The sequence below is a fragment of the Halyomorpha halys genome, unplaced genomic scaffold (assembly GCF_000696795.3).
Source record: "Halyomorpha halys isolate HHAL.00 unplaced genomic scaffold, Hhal_1.1 Scaffold627.1, whole genome shotgun sequence".
NCBI lineage: Eukaryota > Metazoa > Arthropoda > Insecta > Hemiptera > Pentatomidae > Halyomorpha > Halyomorpha halys.
In genome coordinates, this window is record NW_027111080.1 from 54,954 (window position 1) to 74,350 (window position 19,397).

The 19,397-nt window shown below is 28.3% G+C and overlaps 1 protein-coding gene across 1 annotated transcript; it reads left to right on the plus strand.

Annotated features, from left to right (window-relative positions):
- The first annotated feature begins 1,935 nt into the window (after positions 1-1,935).
- TM9SF3 (transmembrane 9 superfamily protein member 3) lies at positions 1,936-17,194 on the plus strand. The gene is made up of 12 exons (XM_014427225.3): positions 1,936-2,144; positions 2,856-3,051; positions 7,890-8,012; positions 10,364-10,611; positions 12,078-12,209; positions 13,139-13,305; positions 13,402-13,627; positions 14,051-14,259; positions 15,413-15,559; positions 15,647-15,730; positions 15,957-16,110; positions 16,967-17,194. Exons 1-11 carry the CDS (start codon positions 2,070-2,072, stop codon positions 16,099-16,101), a joined length of 1,752 nt encoding a protein of 583 aa, XP_014282711.1. The 5' UTR covers positions 1,936-2,069; the 3' UTR covers positions 16,102-16,110; positions 16,967-17,194.
- The last annotated feature ends 2,203 nt before the right edge of the window (positions 17,195-19,397 follow it).

Genomic DNA, 19,397 nt, shown 5'->3' on the forward strand with positions numbered 1-19,397 from the left:
GAGATTTAATTGAGCACGAACCAGGATTAAATAATAGACTTCAGGCAGGATGATTGTTTACTTCTAGCCACTATTCCTTTGTTCTGGAAACAGATGTTTCTCCTGATGAACTCTTCCAAAACAATAGGATTAAATAGAAACAATGTTTTGTTTTTTTCATTTTAAGACCAGAAGACAAGATGTGTTAATTATTTTGTTAATCATGGGTATCACAGAAAAGGAATATATCACTTCACAGTTGATATCGCGAAATAGTAAGTGCGGCTTTAAATTAATTAATCAATTCAAAATCTCCTTGAATACTGTGTCTCATTATAAACGAATAATTGCGACTATCAAATTTATAAAATTATCAATAGTCACTGAGATAAATAGTAAAATACATTATATTGGAGAACAGAGGTGTATGAAATTCTTAAGAGAATATGATTTAAAGTAACTAAAACTACGAATACTATGGGGGTAACAAAAATTTAAAATAATATATCTTCATACCGTTCAGCCTGCGTCAGAGTAAATTTATACAGATAGACGATACAAACAAAACTGTTGAAATAAATTTTTATATTTGAATAAATGATGTACTTAAAATTTAAAACATTTAAAATAAATAAACAATCTAAAGCCTGAGTGGCTATGTATAATTCTTTAAAATATCAGAACATTAAATTTGCATTCAAGGTATAAAAATGATTTTATTGCAACAACAAAATGATAACAGTTGACTTAACTAAGAAATAAATTTTTAAAAACTTACCTTTAGTACGATTCGATCATAGTCTGAACTAAAATGTAGATAAACGGCAATATACTAAATATTATTGCACACTATATGAGATCTCGAACAAAATAGTAGGCGACTACTCAAGATGTAAAAAATAATATAAACACGCTCGCGACTAAGTTTGTTATCATACCACAAGCGTTCCTAGCCACCTAATAGTTTACATTTGACTGTTGGGGTTGCCGAGAGCACCCTAGCGGCAGAGTTAAGTACTAAATGACACTAACCTACCGAAGGGGTTGTTTACTATTGTTGTTATTATTAATATTATTACATTTAAATCATTTCATTCATATTTTGTTTGCTAAAATGGTTTATAAATTTATTTAAAGTATCATTTTCAAACAGTTCTTGAATGGAAGGTGCAGACTAAAGAGAAATTATAAATTAATCCATTTTAATTAATTATTCATCGCGATCATTTGAAAGGGTAATTTTTCTCCTAAATAAACAATTTTTTAAACTATTTATTAATATCATTAATATATATAATATCGAATATTGATATACAATCCTGAGGCCTTACATCTATAATTCAGTCGTTTATATCATATTTAAACATTTTATTCAATCATATTCCATTATAAACAAGCCAGCTTTCATTGAAAGACAGCTCAATAGTTTTGATAAGATAGCTTCATTATTATTATAACCAATTATTGTCAGATTGGAGAAGGTTCGCCCACGATCAATGCCAACATGCGAATACAAAATTTCTTGCTACAATGTGCTTTCATTATTGCTATAATTTTATTAAATTTTGATAGCTTCAATGTAAAAAAAAGGTTATTGTTATAATAAACGAAGTAATCTTTATTAATTTTGATAATGCTGTATTCCATTTTATGTTTTAATCTAATAGATATTCTAGGTTGTATAAATTATACAACGCTATTTATACAATACAATTATAAATACTAGACAAGGTTTTAACAGTCAATTTATACATTATTTGCTTCATTATAAGTCTTAACAGGCTTTTATCAGTATGAATTACAATTATCTCGTATGTTTGAATATTTCATGAATTAAATCGAGATTTATAATTTTATTGAAATAGATAAAAGTATTTTAAGCTAAATGAATTCCCTTCAATTTCAAAATGTTGGTTATTTGAGTAGGGAAATTTACAGTGAAGAAACCACATCACTGCCTACGTGTTTTGTCTCAGTCCGGCTGGAGGTATCAAGTGATTTTGATAATCAAAGGACTTACAAAGAACAAATGGAGGAAAGGATACTGTATCTTTAAATTAAAAAAATAAGGCATTTCAACTTTTGCAATTATGAAACCTTTGTTTTTATGCAGCGTGCTCCTTCTGGTCCTGTATGGAGTCGGTGGTGATGAACATTCCCATCTAGTATGTAACTTGTTAAATATGTTATTGAATTATTTTGGACCGGTGCATTACGATATGTAATTCGTTATTATAAATTTATATTAAGCTTCCTATTATTGTGTTTTAACCGTGTTTGTTCTATCTTTAGTTTTATGTCCTTACTACTCATACTTTACTTTCACATTGTTTATTTTAGAATTATTAAGAAGTTATCTGTTATCAACCATATTTTCAAATTAGTTATATCCATCAACTTTGTTTAACATGAGGATAACATATATTAACTAATTTTTAAACTCATTATTTTAGTTTCAACTAAGATTCTTCTTATGGGACATTTGTTTGTATCAAGATAAGATCCTCATAATAAATATACAAATTTCAACAATTGTAATAGTGGATACTAAATATTTCACAACATTTTGGAATTATCTACTGTATACTGTAGTTATTTATTGTTATATACAGTAGGAATACTCTATTGTTAAGTGGTCTTTTTCTATTGTAGCAGCTTATTGTTCTGGTGTAGCAAGCTCGGTCAATTTGAAGCTTTATATTTGACAGGTTATGAACCTGTTCTAATAAGACATCAATCTTGAGTTCAAATATATCTCATGATGTTAAGTTGTAATCGAAAGTTTTAATGTTGTGAATGCTACTCTTTATTTGACGTGTTAATGATTTTACCCTTTTGAATTCTGAGCTCATCTGTTATGATTTGCTTTGTTGCAGTATGAACAAAATGAAGAAGTTGTTTTATGGATGAATACTGTTGGTCCATTCTATAACAGACAAGAAAGATATGCCTACTATTCTCTTCCTTTCTGTAAAGGTAACAAAGAAGTTATCGGACATTACCATGAGACACTGGGAGAGGCTTTACAAGGTGTTGAACTTGATTTCAGTGGGCTTGATATTGAATATAAAGGTGAGCTTATGTTTGGTTAATCGAAAATATTTTAGGTTGTATTTTGGCGTTATGAGCTATTTGGCTGAGAAAGACAGTTTTAATACTAGAAAAAAAGTTGTTTATTATTTATTAACTTCGATTTTCACACTTTGTGTCTTAACGATTGAGAAGATTAACTCCATTTTTTTAAGGCATATTTTGTTTCTCAGTTTTTAAATTTAATCTTTGACAATTGCTGTTGTTTTCTCTTTGATGAATTATTTTGACAGTCATTAGTTTGAGCTTGATAAATCGTCAGGAAAACATTAATGTATTAAGCTGTGTTTTTGTTTAATTATCTACATAGTAGCTTAATTAATATTACTAAAGAAAAGTGGAGTTCAGGAAAACATTGCTGCTGAGTGTTAAAGCTCATCACTGTAGTAAATATTTTTTATTATAATGATTATTTTGAATCTCCATTATTACTATTGATATAATGTATAATTTATATTTTAAAAAATTGTGTTCTTGTCAGTCATTTATTTTTTATGTCATTATTTTTTGTTTGATATTAATAAAGGCTCAGATTTTACTAGACCTTTGGTGGAGTGAATGGTTGTAATAAAAATGAATATCCCTATTATTTGAAATATGTGCTAACTATTGAGAATCTAGTCATAATTTACAGTAGCAACATATTGTGTTGTAATTAAGATTAAATTCTATCTGAAATTTTTGCTAAAGTTTTTTATTAAATTATTTTAATTTCCAAAGTATATTACTTTATAAAATCATTTATAATGTATTCAGATTCAGGTTTATAGAGTATTAACTGATTTTATAGTTAATTTTTATATAGAACATCTTCAAAGAATTTTACATAATCATTTTTTTTTTCTCTTTAGAGGTATAAAATTTATTGCTGAATTGATAATGTTATGTGGATTGGTCTATTAATACTGAAGTAGTTAGAATTATGTTTCTGTTATTTATTAATACCTATTATTCGTGACGTTCTTTTTCATATTTTAATTACCACGTTTTAACTTGCAGTATAAAATACTGCACTACGATTTAGCCTTCAGTACTAAATTCTATAATTGTTGAGTAATTTGTAATTTTGAGTTTGTATATGTATTTTGTAATTAGCGTTCTACTCCATGGATAACAATAAATGAAAATCCAATTTAATAAAACGAACCCAAAGGTTTAAAAATAACATATCATGAGGTGAATAAGAAAACTAGATGTCTGAACTTGCCTAGTTATAGAATGGAATTTTTTTGATGATCAGCTTATCTATTTTAGAAAAGGAGACATGTGTGAATCACCTGCAGCAGTTAGCTAGTATTTGTACATATATATTTTGGACTTAACTTACCTTATGGGAATTTCCTGTACAAAATTATATTTTGAAAAATTTTTAGTTACCTCTATACACGAATTGTTGTAGTACATATATCCTGTGCTATGTTAACAATAATAGAGCTTCTCGTGATAAAAAAATTTTTTTTGTCATTTTTTATCTATAAATATTATATTTACAAATTCTCAACTTATCTAGAATATATCGCTGCTTCAGAAGTATAATGACAATTGTAAATTTTGTGAAATTGACATTATTTTGTTGGTGGGCTCAAAAATGCTGTTACTAGATGTTTGTCAACAGATATAATTATGCTAAAAAATTTACCGTGGATGGAATTTTGTGAGTACAATTATGTCAATTTACAAGCATCTTGTATATGCATTTTTGAGCCCACTAACACAAACACTAACCTTGTCTAAGTAATTAGAGGTAAATTTAAATCCATCTCAATAGGATATCAAAGAGATTCTATTGAGAAAGGAGTAAGGGGGTTACAAACTAACCCTATCTGTACCTCGTCTCAATTGTGTTTGCAACTTAATATTTTCGAGGAAAAAAAAGGGTGCCTGTTTAAATCCATTGTGGGTATGTTAACATTTTTTCACTATGGTTAGAATATGTTAGTAACCTAGAGGATGACCCAACCCATCCTTTCTGCCATAGACAGAGCTCTTAAGGAGGTTAAACAACAAATGTTTAAAAGATCTGTACGACTAAAACCCATAAAGGTCCATAAAGTTGGAAATGGTACTTGATTAGGAATTACAAGTTCTTGAGAACCATTTTACTTACTTAACATGATCATCATTCAATCTAATCTATGGCTTTTGTTCAAGATGATAAATTCCTAAAGAGGTTTGTGTTTAAATAGGATATACGTCATATGATCATATATGATGCATCAATCCATCAATGAATCAAGGCCTTTTCCAAAAGTTTCTGTGATTTTCTAACTTGCAGCTGCCATCCAAATGTAATTTATTAATGGCCAATGATAAATTAAAGCTGCAGTTCGATTATGATAATGGAAAGTGGAAGATCTGTGTAGGGGATTTAATGTACCAAAGTGTACTCTTTATAGAATTATTAAAAACAAGAAGAAAATTTGTTCTTAGATGAATTTTACAGAAATTTTATTGATGTAAAATGAAAACTAAAAATAATGCGATCAGCAGAGTACTCTGTACTTGAAAAATGTCTGTCAACACGGATTAAGGGAAAGGGTGCAATGATTAAACAGAAAGCTCAAGAATTTGCGAGTGGGTTCAATATTGGCAACTGAAAAAGCAGTATATTATTACATAAATATTTTGAGATGTCAAATATCGATAATCTTGATATTTGATCAAATTTATACCATCAAGAAACACCTCAAAGCTAATAGTCCAATACAAACCAATATAAATGATTTTTTAAGCCATAATTTTTATAATGTTTTCAAAAATAAAAGTACATACATATACAAACATAAAACATGGATTTTATTAACATTTTTACCCATAAGGGAAAAATGACACGTTTTGATATCTCTTACCAGACTGGCTACAAAAAAGGTAACTCGTTTTAAACCTGCCATATTTGGAAATCTAGAGAATCCCTTGATCATAGTTATACAGGTTACACTGTAGTTTTATTTTTCAAAAAAAAAATTTAAGGTCAAAGTGGTTGTTCCTGGATCGATTCCTAAGAGACATTCCGGCATTTTTACTATGTGGAAGTTTTCTGATAAAGAGAGTGGAGTATTAGCCCACTGCCTCAAAATCTGCTAAATTGCTTCTCCATAGTTACACTATACTGTGAAGTAGACTGTGTGTGTGTGTTAGTGTAGATGTTCTTCCAACCTGGAGGTCCAGTGGCTGATGGTGGTACAATAACAACTGAGTGATGGTACCACCATTTCCCTACGTCAAAAAATAGAGCACACTTAAATATGCAATTGCTTTTTGAGACTTACAAAATTCTCTTCAAAAATATATTCATTGCTGAATAAAATTATTAGGAAAAATTTCTGTTTTTTTTTAAAAGGCAATAAGCACTGCGGCCAATAAGGCCTATTGTGTGCCAACGTTGTTGCAATTAGCGCCACAATAATGTAATGAGCTTATTAAACCTTAAGATGTATAGATTTAAGAAATCTGAGTAAACTTGAGGAATCGATTAGCTCACACCACTTAACACGATCCATCCCAAACTGTGTGAACCTCAAACCTGCAAATCACACTAGCATATAATGTGGTATGCTGTCTCATCCTCAGTGTTGCAGAATCTGCATAAGGGTGACTCTGTAAGCTTGAGGTTAAACATATATTTATTTAGTCTATAACCTGTATAGTAAATCCATGTAATTATTCTGAGAGAACTCCTCTCCAGCAGTTCATCCCTTTGGCCTCTATGGTGTTCATGTAAGAACAGCTTAGATTGTAGCTTGTAGCTTGTTGCTGTCTTTTGCTGAGCCAGTGATGCGTGGCTCTTAAGCCTTAAGCTGCCTTTGTGTTACTTTTAGTGTAGCTTAGGCTTATGCCATACACAGGCTTGGGAGTAATAGGAATTGTTTCAGAGCCATTCCTTACTAGTCTGTCAGCATGTTCGTTGCCAGGAATACCATATTGACCCGTCACCAGTTCAGTGCTGACAATATCGACTTATGAGTGTTTTTTGAGTGGTCCATAACAGAAATTTTTGTATAACAAAAATTTTCTTAGAGTGGCATAGATACAGTGAATATTGAAGAATTTAAAGTAATTTTTTTTTCAATAAATTAGTTAGAATTAAAAAAAAATATATATCTGTACCTCGGAGGGATACAACACTATGTCCATTTTTTTCCATATTGACTTTATTACAGAGTTAAAATCAGCTTTTCCTCATATTTCTTAGAGGAATAGAGCACTATGTCCAAAACCAGTTAGAACCGGATATAGCATGTTTTAAAACAACACCAAGTCCACTTTCATGTGAACACCTTGGTGTTTTATCCTTCTGAAGCATGTGAATTACTACTGGACATAGTGTTGTATCCCTCCGAGGTACAGAATATATATCCATTAAAGCTGTAATCTCTAGGAAGAATTAAGACACTGTTGTAAAACATGATATCTGAGATTTATTATGATTTTAAGTTTTTGGCTTCACAGAATTTTTAAGCTGATTTCATAGATTTTTTATGGGAATTTTTTGGAAATTTGTATTTTTAAAGGAATGATGTTAGTATGAAATTATGGTAAGTGACTCCAGCATTAAAGAAAACATTGTAATTAACAAACATTTTGAGATTGTCATTTTATTTTATCAGTTAACATGTTTTAAGTTTTACAACCGGGTGTCTAAATCGTTCAAGAATTAGCCACTTCAATTTTGATCACTAAGAATGTTTTTGTTAAACACTGTCTCTACAATCACAAATTTGGTTCTAAGTATTTAGTTTACTAAATTTTATCGAAATTAGCTAATGGTGGAATTCAACAAGTGCTGTTTTTAAAAATATCTTCATTTATTTATTTTTCAGCTAGCATCTCAGAAACTACATATTGTGAGATTCAACTGGATGAAGAAAAGCTTAAAGCCTTTGTATATGCCGTCAAAAATCATTATTGGTACCAGATGTACATTGATGACCTTCCAATATGGGGTAATGATTCTCAACATAATTTCAGATATTTAAACTTGACTTTGTTTATGTTTTACTATTTTTAATAACGAGTTTTAGTAATCAATATAGAAAATTTTTCACAAGATGGTCAGGGTTGCAGTCGAGAAAAACAAAATTATTTTTCAACTATTTATTTATTGCCAACGTTTCAAACCACAATGACAATGAAGGTCTTCTTAATAGCTGCTGTGATGAGTAGAGGTGTACAATATCACACAAAGTAATTTGAATTGATCACCTTTGTTTATTAGTTTACACTACACTTTTTTTTTTAAAAAAACAAAAAACTTTTTGATATTTGCTATTTGAAAAAAAAAACACGTTTTTTATAGACTGTAGCATCTATAGAAAACACCTTTAACGATTTTCATGAAACTTGCCTAGAGTCTTCTACTTCTTTCCTTAATTATTCGTGTTAAGAATAAATCCCCAAGAGAAAACAGGAATAAATTTATAAAGAAAAGACAACTTTCACACTATTTAAAAAGTGTACATTTTATTCCTAGTATAGATACTGGATATTAAGCTTTTTACCTGTTTATTTTTAAAAGTATTTTGGCAGGTCCCCGTGGACTTTTCTATTAGGTTTTTGATTAACTTGAAAACTGTACATCTTCAGGAACAGCCTAGGTGCTCATTTGCCATATAATTAAAATGCTTACTATAATTTTTACTTGACCAATAGTAACGAAAATACATCAAAGAATTTTATTATTGTATTTTGCACCCAAACCATTAAGGAAACTCATGTGGTCACATCAGATATTTTATAATCTCTTGTTTATTGATATAATAAATAATTAATTCAAATAATAAGCCATTGTGTTATAATTTGCGATGTTTCCTTTAGTCAGTATACCAGAAATAATTATTCAATTAAAAACCTGAAATCGTCTTACAGAAGTGTTTTACTTGAGAGAAAATTCAATATGTAAATTTGCATTCTATTATTAATAATTATATAAACAATAGCAAGGTAATTTTTTGATTTCACTAAAAAAACTGAAACTTTTCTTCAAACTATTTGTCCAACAAATTAAGTGGAGCAGGATGGGTTTTTAGCACTCTGAAGATGATGTCATAGCAAATTATAGTTGATTATTGGGATACATTTGAGCTGTCGTCTATTTATGTATAACTGTTATTATGAAGCTTTAAAAGTTTTATCTTTTATTATATTAAGTTGATTTTGCTCATTAACTTCTGAATTATTTAACATTTATTTATCTATTTTTTTTAATGCTTATTTTTGAGATTTATCTTATTTAATTTATTTTAATAATTTTTATTCAAAACATGAAATTTCTTAATTCCGTATGGAACCAATTTAAAAGTAGATATTACTTTAATTTATGTTTATTTTCGTTTTACATATCTAATAACTTCATTGCCCTTCTTAGTAAAATTGTGATACTTTTATGTATTCTATATCCTCTATGGTATTAAAATATGTAACATATGCAATATCTAGAGGAATAAAATAGAATTGTTCTTGGCAAGTTTTTGTGAATAAGTCCTTATAATTTCTTGATTACTTAATATTCCTTTATTAACATTTCGAGACACTTTTCCTATCTTCAGAATGGAACTATTTTCTAGTGATTGTATAGTCCTTTTATCCATTTTAAAATATTTTAGTCATAAATTAATTGTTTCATGTATACTACTTGTATATTTTTTGGATGTAATGAAAATGAGGGCAGAGTCCCAAAATGTCGATAAAGGAATAATAATAAAGAAATTATGAAAAGACTTTTTCAGAAAAACTTACCAAAAATAAAAAGAGAAATCTTCTAATTGAAAACCATTGTACAATCATTTTTTATATATTTTATTAGTAATAGCTAATTCTTATTACTCAATTGTTATTATGCTAAAATTAATTTCCTATGATCCATCATAGCTGTCCAGATTAGAGTTCACTCTAAATTCATTCCAGTGGCTGTTCATTGTAAAAGATGATTGTATGATGTAAGGAATACTATTAAATAATTGATATCATTAAAAAATTATATCGTCAATGTTCTAAAAAAAGTTTGAATTCAACAAAGTGAGTATTTTCGGATTTTCATTCTTTTATTGGAATAAATATTCATTAATATTAATTTGTTTAACTATGAGAACACAATAGGATATTTATCATATTCTCAAAAATATCACTGATTTTTCATTCAAAAAGACCAAGTAATGTTCAAAATATGGTCTTCTTTGTGTTGGACCCGGGCAATATAGTTATAATAAGAACAAATGTTTTGTCTGGGAAAGTTGGAAATTATAAATAATTCAAGTCTATTAGTTATAAAAATTTAAACTTTGAATTCAATTTTCAGGCGTCGTTGGTGACATGGAAGAAGGGATTAACAATCCAGTAACTTATTATATATGGACTCATAAAAAATTTGATATTGGTTATAATGGAAAGCATATTGTTGATGTTAACTTAACATCTGAAGTTAAAGTAAAGTTGGAAAATGGTGCTCGGATAAAGTTTACATATGAAGTCAATTGGGTACCCTCGAATGTTAAGTTTGAAGATCGTTTTGACAAGTATCTTGATCCAAATTTCTTTCAGCATCGGGTATGTTTATATGTATAATTTTATTGTCTTATAACATTTATTGACTAATCAATGATTCATAATCAAATTCTATTTGGTTACTAATATTTTTTTTCACTAATTAAAAAAGAAAGTAATGTTTATTCTTATAAAACTATAGTTATCTATAATTTTTGTTATTATCATATTTATTTCATCACTGGTAGTTTTACAAGGATTACATAATAATTAGAAATCAGGCAATTTAATTTTTTTTAAAAATGAGTTATGGTTTTTAATTCTCATGTTAAATACTGACGTTTCAGCCCACCCATGTGAATTCTGGTCATCTTCAGGAATGTATGAATGTCCTGCTCCTAATAGTGGCTATTTCTGTAATCGCTAACTATGTCTGCCTTTTTATTTTGTTCATATCTATATCTATATCGGAATTTGTGTGAATCTATTGTTAAATGGACTCGGTAGCATGGGGGCTCATTTCGTGGCCTCACAAATCTAGCAACTAAGACTTTACAAGGTGCGATATTGGGTGTCCTGATATATGCATCCCATGCCTGGTGCTGGAACCTCTCACACTGACAAAAGAACAGGCAGATGACGTTTCACTAGTTATCTCTGTTGCAAGTCACTAGAGCGTTAGATCTGTCCATGAGGCAGTACAAGTCTTGTCCAAGAAGTACCTCTTGATGTACTCCTATATGATTATAATATGAAATTTGATATGAACAGCGAAAGCTTGACGGGTCTACCAGCTTATATCCATATGAGGATCAATGAGAACTATAGAAATACGAAAAACATAATCCAAAAGGATACAGTAGATGAATGGAACCGGTATTGGTTCATAATCCCAAAAAGATCTATCCTACAGTAATACTTCCTCACCATCAGGTGACACTTATAAGCAAAATAGGTTCTCCCGGCTTTCTGGATCTCTCAGGGCATAGGGGTTCTATGCCAATCTTCAAGAACATGGCTAAGATATTGATCCCCTTTCTCCCACTTATGTCTCCTTATATATAGTTTCATAAAAAAATTGATATTGGTTATAAAGGAAATCATATCATTGATGTTAACTTAACATCTGAAGTTAAAGTTGGGAAATGGTGCTTGGATAAAGTTTACTTACAAAATCAACTGGCTGCCGTTTAATGTTAAATTTGATAATCTTTTCGACACTCATTGTTTGCGTGATATGCCAAAACACATGTAACCAATATGCAAGATAGGGTGTAATGAATTAATATCTATATCTCTTGTATCTCTGATTTAAGGTTTAGCCCTCAAGATAATGTTCCATATGTTTGGCTTGAAACTTCAACTTATTCAAGAAAAAAATAAGGAACAGATTTCGTGACCATATAATATCCTTATTGTACCTCATACAGTCAATTATCTTAATATATCCATACAGTCTACTTATCATTTCTTTAATTTTTACATTTTTTTCTGAAATATTTTTTTAATATTATTTTTATTTATTTCAGATTCATTGGTTCAGTATTTTTAACAGTTTCATGATGGTAATTTTCTTAGTGGGGTTGGTATCGATGATTTTAATGAGAACACTCAGGAAAGATTATGCTAGATACAGCAAAGAAGATGATTTTGATGATATGGTATGCTAATGAATTGTTAATCTATTAATTATTTCAATATTTTTAATTATACGTTTGAAAATGTTTATCATAAATTTATTGCTTTTGTTTATTTAAATAATTTGTGAGATATCAAGTAATTTGAAAAAAATTGGGATTAATTGCAAAATATTTTTTTATGCTCATCAATGGGAAATCACCTTTTTTTATTATTTTCTACTTTCACTTACCAATATATGAATGAGATATATAGTGAGTATAAATTAGTATTGTAATCATGTGCATACATTTTTTATTTTTTACCTTTTCCTAAAAAACAACTCTTAATGATTTTGATTAAATTTGTTATGTCATTGTACAATCTAATGGTCTTTAATATCAGGTAGATATTCTGACAGGACAATACAGAATTTTCAAATCTCGCTCTAAAGAACTTAGAAGAATTTGAATATTAAATAATGGTGAAAATCAATGTTGCCATGATTATTATGACAATAGTTAGACTACTTTGACTTATCTTTGTATGAAATATACTGGAAAGGAAATTATTGCCATCCTGGACAACAAAGAAATTGCTGTTTTATAAACTTACAAGTATTAACTTAATCTTAAAGTAGGATGGTGAGTGAAAGTTGAATGATGGCCCAGATTTTTTTTAGTAATTATATTAGTTTAGATCTAATTTCACAGTAGATAAATGATAGTGATACAAGGTTCTCTGAAAAGAATTAGGCAAATGTTTTGAACAATGATACATTGTCGTACAGCACTAAAAGGGTTCATGGAGGCAACTTTAAAATTGTGTAATTTATGGGCATTTTTAAACCAAATATCTAAAGTTCAGATATTAAATATCTACAAGACCTTTTGAGGATGCTATCATTACCTGAACTAAAATATTTTTTCAATTCTCAGATTCAATTTATCTTCAAACTGGTTTTTTGTTCTAGGAGAAAGACCTTGGTGACGAGTACGGCTGGAAGCAGGTTCATGGTGATGTTTTCAGACCTCCCACTTATTCTATGATCTTTTCTGCAATGGTCGGTTCTGGTTATCAGGTGACAGTGGTCACTTTTGCTGTTATTATTTTTGCCATTCTTGGAGAGCTTTATACTGAGTAAGTTTATCAAATATTTAAATTTCTCAAATAAGATATGTGTTCTGTCGAAATATATATTGACAGTTTCTAAATTTATTCTATCCCTTGTGCTAGACGTGGTTCTTTGTTGAGCACTGCAATCTTCGTATACGCTGCGACCTCACCAGTTAATGGGTATACTGGTGGTGGCTTATATGCCAGGCTTGGTGGAAAACAATGGATTAAGCAAATGGTTCTTTCTGCTTTTCTTCTTCCAGCTCTCGTTTGTGGAAAAGCTTTCTTTATCAATTTCATTGCCATATATTATCACGCTTCTAGAGCTATTCCTTTTGGCACCATGGTAAGTATTAGTTCATTTTTTCATTTAGTTAAACCTTGAAAACTCAGTTATATTGATAAAATAAAATTTTCTTCTCGAATTAATAAACAGAAATTAATGCATGGATAACTCAATATACACAATACTCGATAAGTTCTACTCATATTTTGGGTAGAAATTGTAATTTTAAATAAAAAGAACTAACTGCTTACCTCTACAACTTTTATTGTTGAGAAAATTACAAAACCTATATATTATCATAAACATTACCTTCTGTGATGTGACTCGAGTTTTCTTATGTATATCATTTCTTGTATAACACTAGTTTCAACATGGATTTACTAATCCCAATTATTTTTAACTCGAATTGATTTAATTTTCTTGATTGTTGTCAAGAGGAATTTTCTCATAAGTTTGTATTTTTAATTTTTTTTTGTTAAACAGGTTGCTGTGACGTGTATTTGTCTATTTGTGATTCTACCTTTGACCCTGGTTGGCACAGTGCTGGGCAGAAATCTTGCTGGACAGAGCGATTACCCGTGTAGAGTCAATGCTGTACCGAGACCAATTCCGGAGAAGAAATGGTTCATGGAACCAACAATCATTGTTTTCCTTGGAGGAATTCTTCCTTTTGGTTCTATATTCATTGAAATGTATGATAAAATGTTATTTTCTTATGTATTAAGTGGGAATCTCAAATAAATAACTGGTCCTAAGTAAAAAAGTATTTCTTACATAAACACAGTTTTGATTGTTTAATCGATTCATGAAGATTTTATATAGTTTTATCAGATATAGTGTCAATTATAATATAAGAAATATTAGTTTAAGAATTAAATTGACAAGATATGTAAATCAGGTGGCAATAGTTCAGGATTATATGTAGGGTTATATGATACAATGTCAGATTATATCCATCTCCTAAAATTAGTTTTGTATTGTATGTACAATTTTAAACTAAACATTTTTGAAACCCTTTAATTGCCATTAAAGTTGTTGTTGGGAGGTGCTATTTGACTTGGTGCATACTGATGTTGAATTTCACTTTTTAAGTTATCCTTAAATGGTCATTCAGGATGACAGTCCGACTGATGTGACTGACTAACTTGAATCACGCATACCCCTCAGTTAGTATTACTGACACTTGCATATTATTAAAATATATAACAGTAAGGATCTTTCGCCATGTCTCTTTCGATTCATAATAAACAGCAATCTTGTTTGGCCAATATTTTGAAATTTACCTATGAAACAAATGATATGAATAATGCACTCACAGCACCTGCTACATTTTATCTATATCCACTCCACTCCAAATCTTCATTTCTTGATAATCCATCAATCATATTCTTAAATGATCAATCCAATATCTACCTATGGTTGTACTGTCATTTGTAGGGGTCCCTTTAAGATTAGGTTGTCTATGTTTTGAAATCTTATCATCATCAATCCTATAAGAAATGGGCCCATGCTTTTATGCTTAGACAATTTAATAAGTATTGAAGTGTTATAATAATTCCTCATAAAACAATAAAATATTGACTCATTTTCGGTGTTAAATCTCAAGTTTGACACATAAAATATAAAGTTTTTGCATCTTTAAGACCAAATATGTTATTATTAATTCGAAGAGCTTTCCCATAAACACATAATTAATATGATATAATAATAGAAAGTTTAAATTGAGCAAAATCAAAAAATCTACTTCAGATAAATTTCAAAGAATATTTATTTAAAATTATATTTATATAATTGAAGCTATAGGAATCATTAATGTTTTACTGTAATTTATTATATATTTTTCAGGTATTTTATATTTACATCTTTCTGGGCTTATAAAATCTATTACGTCTACGGGTTCATGCTTCTTGTTTTTCTGATTTTAATTATTGTTACCATCTGTGTGACTATTGTATGCACGTATTTCTTGCTTAATGCAGAAGATTATCGATGGTAAGACTAATATAATAGTAAGTTTTGTGAGGTTTATTTTTTTCTTTTTTTTTCCTCCTAACAATAACAATTTAATAATTGTTTCAGGCAGTGGACAAGTTTTCTAGCAGCTGGTTCAACCTCAGTTTACGTCTATCTTTATTCATTTTATTATTTCTTCTTTAAAACTAAGTGAGTACATAATTAGATAAACTTTGAGTTATTTAGAACTGCATAATTTTATTTTCATTGAAGAATAATTGAAATAAAAACATAAAATTTCATCACTGGTACAAGTTTGTTAAAATATTTTAACTTACTTCATTTTCTTTTTAAGTATATTTAACATTTTACTTAAATTATTATTGTATAGTTCTGTGTTTGAATTAACATAGTAATTTTAAATTGTTTCTTTTAGGATGTACGGTCTATTTCAAACAGCCTTCTATTTTGGATATATGGCCCTGTTTTCATTAGCATTAGGCTTAATGTGCGGAACAGTCGGCTACCTAGGCACCTCAGTGTTCGTTAGGAAAATATATTCGACTGTGAAAATCGATTAATTCATATATGTAAGTATGTTTCTTATTTAGAAATGTTTTATGTGAAGTGTTTTTAATCTGTATTAGTGAAGTTCAACAAGATTTTAAACATAAATAAATCAATCTCATGATGTTATTAATTTTACCTTATGCTAGGTACAAAAGAGCTTAATAAAAGATTTAGTATTACAAAAACTTACTACTATTCACTAACCATGCCATGCTAAATATAGTGTTATAATGATAATGCCTGGCTTTATCACGATAATTCGAATAACAAACATCACTCTTATTGAATGTCATTTTCATAATATTTGGGCTTTACATTAAAAGTGACACATTTGACAAGAAAAAAAAAAAAGTTTTAATTCTACGTATTCCTAAGATATCTATATATCTTAGTTACTTTCTCTGTCAGGGACCAAAGCTAGTAGGGGTGTCACAAAGTTATCCCAGTCTGTGCTAGAATCTCTGGAGTACATCTATGACAAAATAAACAAAAAAATTCTTTTTTGTCAACTGTGCCTCTATTAAAGCAAACAAATGATATTTTTAGTTAATAGTTTTTCATTGTTCCCTAATTTTTAATGTTAAATTACTTCCCTAGTAGATCATTGTTTTTTTTTTTGTTTTTTTTAAATAACTTGCATTTTTCTCACCTCTTTTTATATTAAGAATTTATTATTATTTATTAGTTACTAATTAATAAAAATTTATCTTCAAATGGTTTATAATAATTATTTTGCCCATCATTCTCTGCTTTTTTATTTCTTGTTGATGATTCTTGATTTCTGTCATCTCGTGTGTCCATTGTCTAGTTTTAATATTCTGAATGCCAATATAATATTTTTAAAAAATTTAATTTTTTTTTTTTTTTTTCTGCTAGATGATGTATGTCACTGTTTTGGGCATTTACATTATAAGGCTGTGCACAAATAGACACCAGAACGTGAGTGCAGATAGGCAGTCATCAACAGACGTGTTAAACCACTGCCCTCTCCTCTGAAAAAAAAATAAAATAAAAAAATACATTTAGTCGGAAAAGTCAAACATATGTGAATACTTTAATTTGTGGACTATTGTATGATGATAAATATAAAAGAAATTAATCATGTATTAGATAAATATTCATTCCCATTTTCTTTTTTTTTTTTTTTTTGGGATTATTTTTTTTAATTTGTATTTTTTGAAAGTATGATTTAAATTTATAAGTATATATTTGATACATATGTATACAGACTGTAATTCTTCGGGATAGCATGGTTGACAAAAGCAATCTGCTTTCCTTGTTGTTATTGTAAATATTTGTGTTTATCATTTTATGTTATTTAAAAAAAAAAAAAAAGAAGAAGCTCGCCCTTTGTTTTGGATAATATTAAATAATTTTTATTTTGTATAAAATATAATAAATATTTATATATATATATATTATGTAGATATTAAGAGATCCTTGTGTTTTATCACAATGGTCATTTGATCCTTTTAAGTTCTGTATAGATGTTATTTATGTACGAAACGTTAAATTATTATTAATTTGTAAATTTTGAAACTAATTTCATTGTTTTAATAATGTAATATATAGTTTTCTGATAGACACCTTTCTAAATTAGTAAAAATAAAAATATAAAATATCCAACTCATGTTTCTAGTTATTTTAATTCATTACATTATTGCAAAAAAAAAAAAGAAGGTATATATGATTTGTTGATGCTTGTGTTCTCATACTGTTGAGCCAGTTGGCAGAGATCAAATTTTTATGCAGTAAATACTCAAATGTTCTGGTTGAAAAAAAACCTACCTGCTAACTGATTTTTTTTTTGTTCTAAGATTATAAATAGTTTAGAAAGAAAAAGGGAAATGAAAATAAAATTTTATGGGTATTTGCAAATTATTTATTAATTATATCCAGAAAATAAGTCAACTTTTTTTTTTTTTATATAATGAGAAATAAGAGCTTACTTTGGCTTTTGATAATCAAAATTAACTAAAATTGCGTGTGCAAGAACATTAAAAGAAGTAACAAAAGCCTTCTTACTATTTTTAAAAAAGTTTCACTCTAAAATTAATTACCAAAATACATTCAATCAATTAAGTGAAGTTAATCTTTAAAAGAGATTAGTAATTTTAAATAGATTTTTCATCATGAACTGAAGCTGAGCTTTTATATTTTTCCTGTTACTTTTACTATTTTATCACATCAATACTTTTTCTATTTTATCACATCAATATTCAAAATAAATAGATCCCATTTCATTTCATCTGAATGCACTAATTAGAGTTGTCCAAGCTATTTTTTTTCTGTTTTTAATGACTTTTTACTAAACTTAAGTGTACATTATAGTTTGTTAGCTCTTAAATAATGTACAGAAAGGAAATAACTTTTATTTCATATCAAGCAGCAGAATATTTTATTTTTCTTAGTTGTATATTTTTAGCTTAAGTTGTATGATCAAAATCATTTACTTTTGTCAATCTTTGAACCCTCTTTTATAAGAATATGTGTTTAAATATATGTATATAATTATTGTAAAAGATTTATACAGTCTTCACCCTTTCTATAAATTAGGGTTTTTTTTTTTTTTTAATTACAAACTAATAATAACAATAGTAAACAATAATAATTTCTAAGGCATTAAGTTGTATGGATTTAAGATCATATACAAAAAAAAATTTTAAATATCCCAAAAGTTATTTTAAACAATCTAAACTTTCCATGGCTATTAATAATTGCTCAATTTATCGATTATTTAGAATATATATTAACTTATTTGTTAACGTATAAAAGTTGGCTAATTACTGCATAAATTACAAAAAATAACACTAGTCCAGTTTAATGACCAAAACAATACGGTCAAGATTTATATTCAATAATAGAACTTTTATGATTGAGCAAGAAAAAAAGATTATGTTACATAATCTAAAGAATAAGTAGAATCTAAACATTGAATTAAGAAAATCTGTTCAGTAAAAAATTAAAGTGGTGGAATACAAATACAGTTAGACTTTAAAAATATATTTATTGTACATACTTACAAAGAATAACAGTGGGAATAAGAAAGTATTATAAATATTTTTTTTCTTTTAAAGGCTAACTTCTGAATTTAAACACTAAACTTAATTTAATACCAAGCATCTTTTTAAATAATGGAGGTGGTCAGGGTTACGGTCAAAAGAGAAACAAAAATAGTTAACAACTATTAATTTTCTGATGTTTCGCTCCACTTTGTAGAGCTTCTGAATTTGAAATTGAAAAATTACTTGAAACCCTTCACTCCTGCCCTTCATGGTAACCTTACTTATCTGACTTTTCAAACAGA

Excerpts from the sequence above, each read along its gene's own strand:
- TM9SF3 (XM_014427225.3), top strand. The coding sequence starts at position 2,070 with ATGAAACCTTTGTTTTTATGCAGCGTGCTCCTTCTGGTCCTGTATGGA. Across the intron at positions 10,612-12,077 it reads CAAATTTCTTTCAGCATCGG|ATTCATTGGTTCAGTATTTT; the intron begins GTATGTTTATAT and ends TATTTATTTCAG. Across the intron at positions 15,731-15,956 it reads TATTTCTTCTTTAAAACTAA|GATGTACGGTCTATTTCAAA; the intron begins GTGAGTACATAA and ends TGTTTCTTTTAG.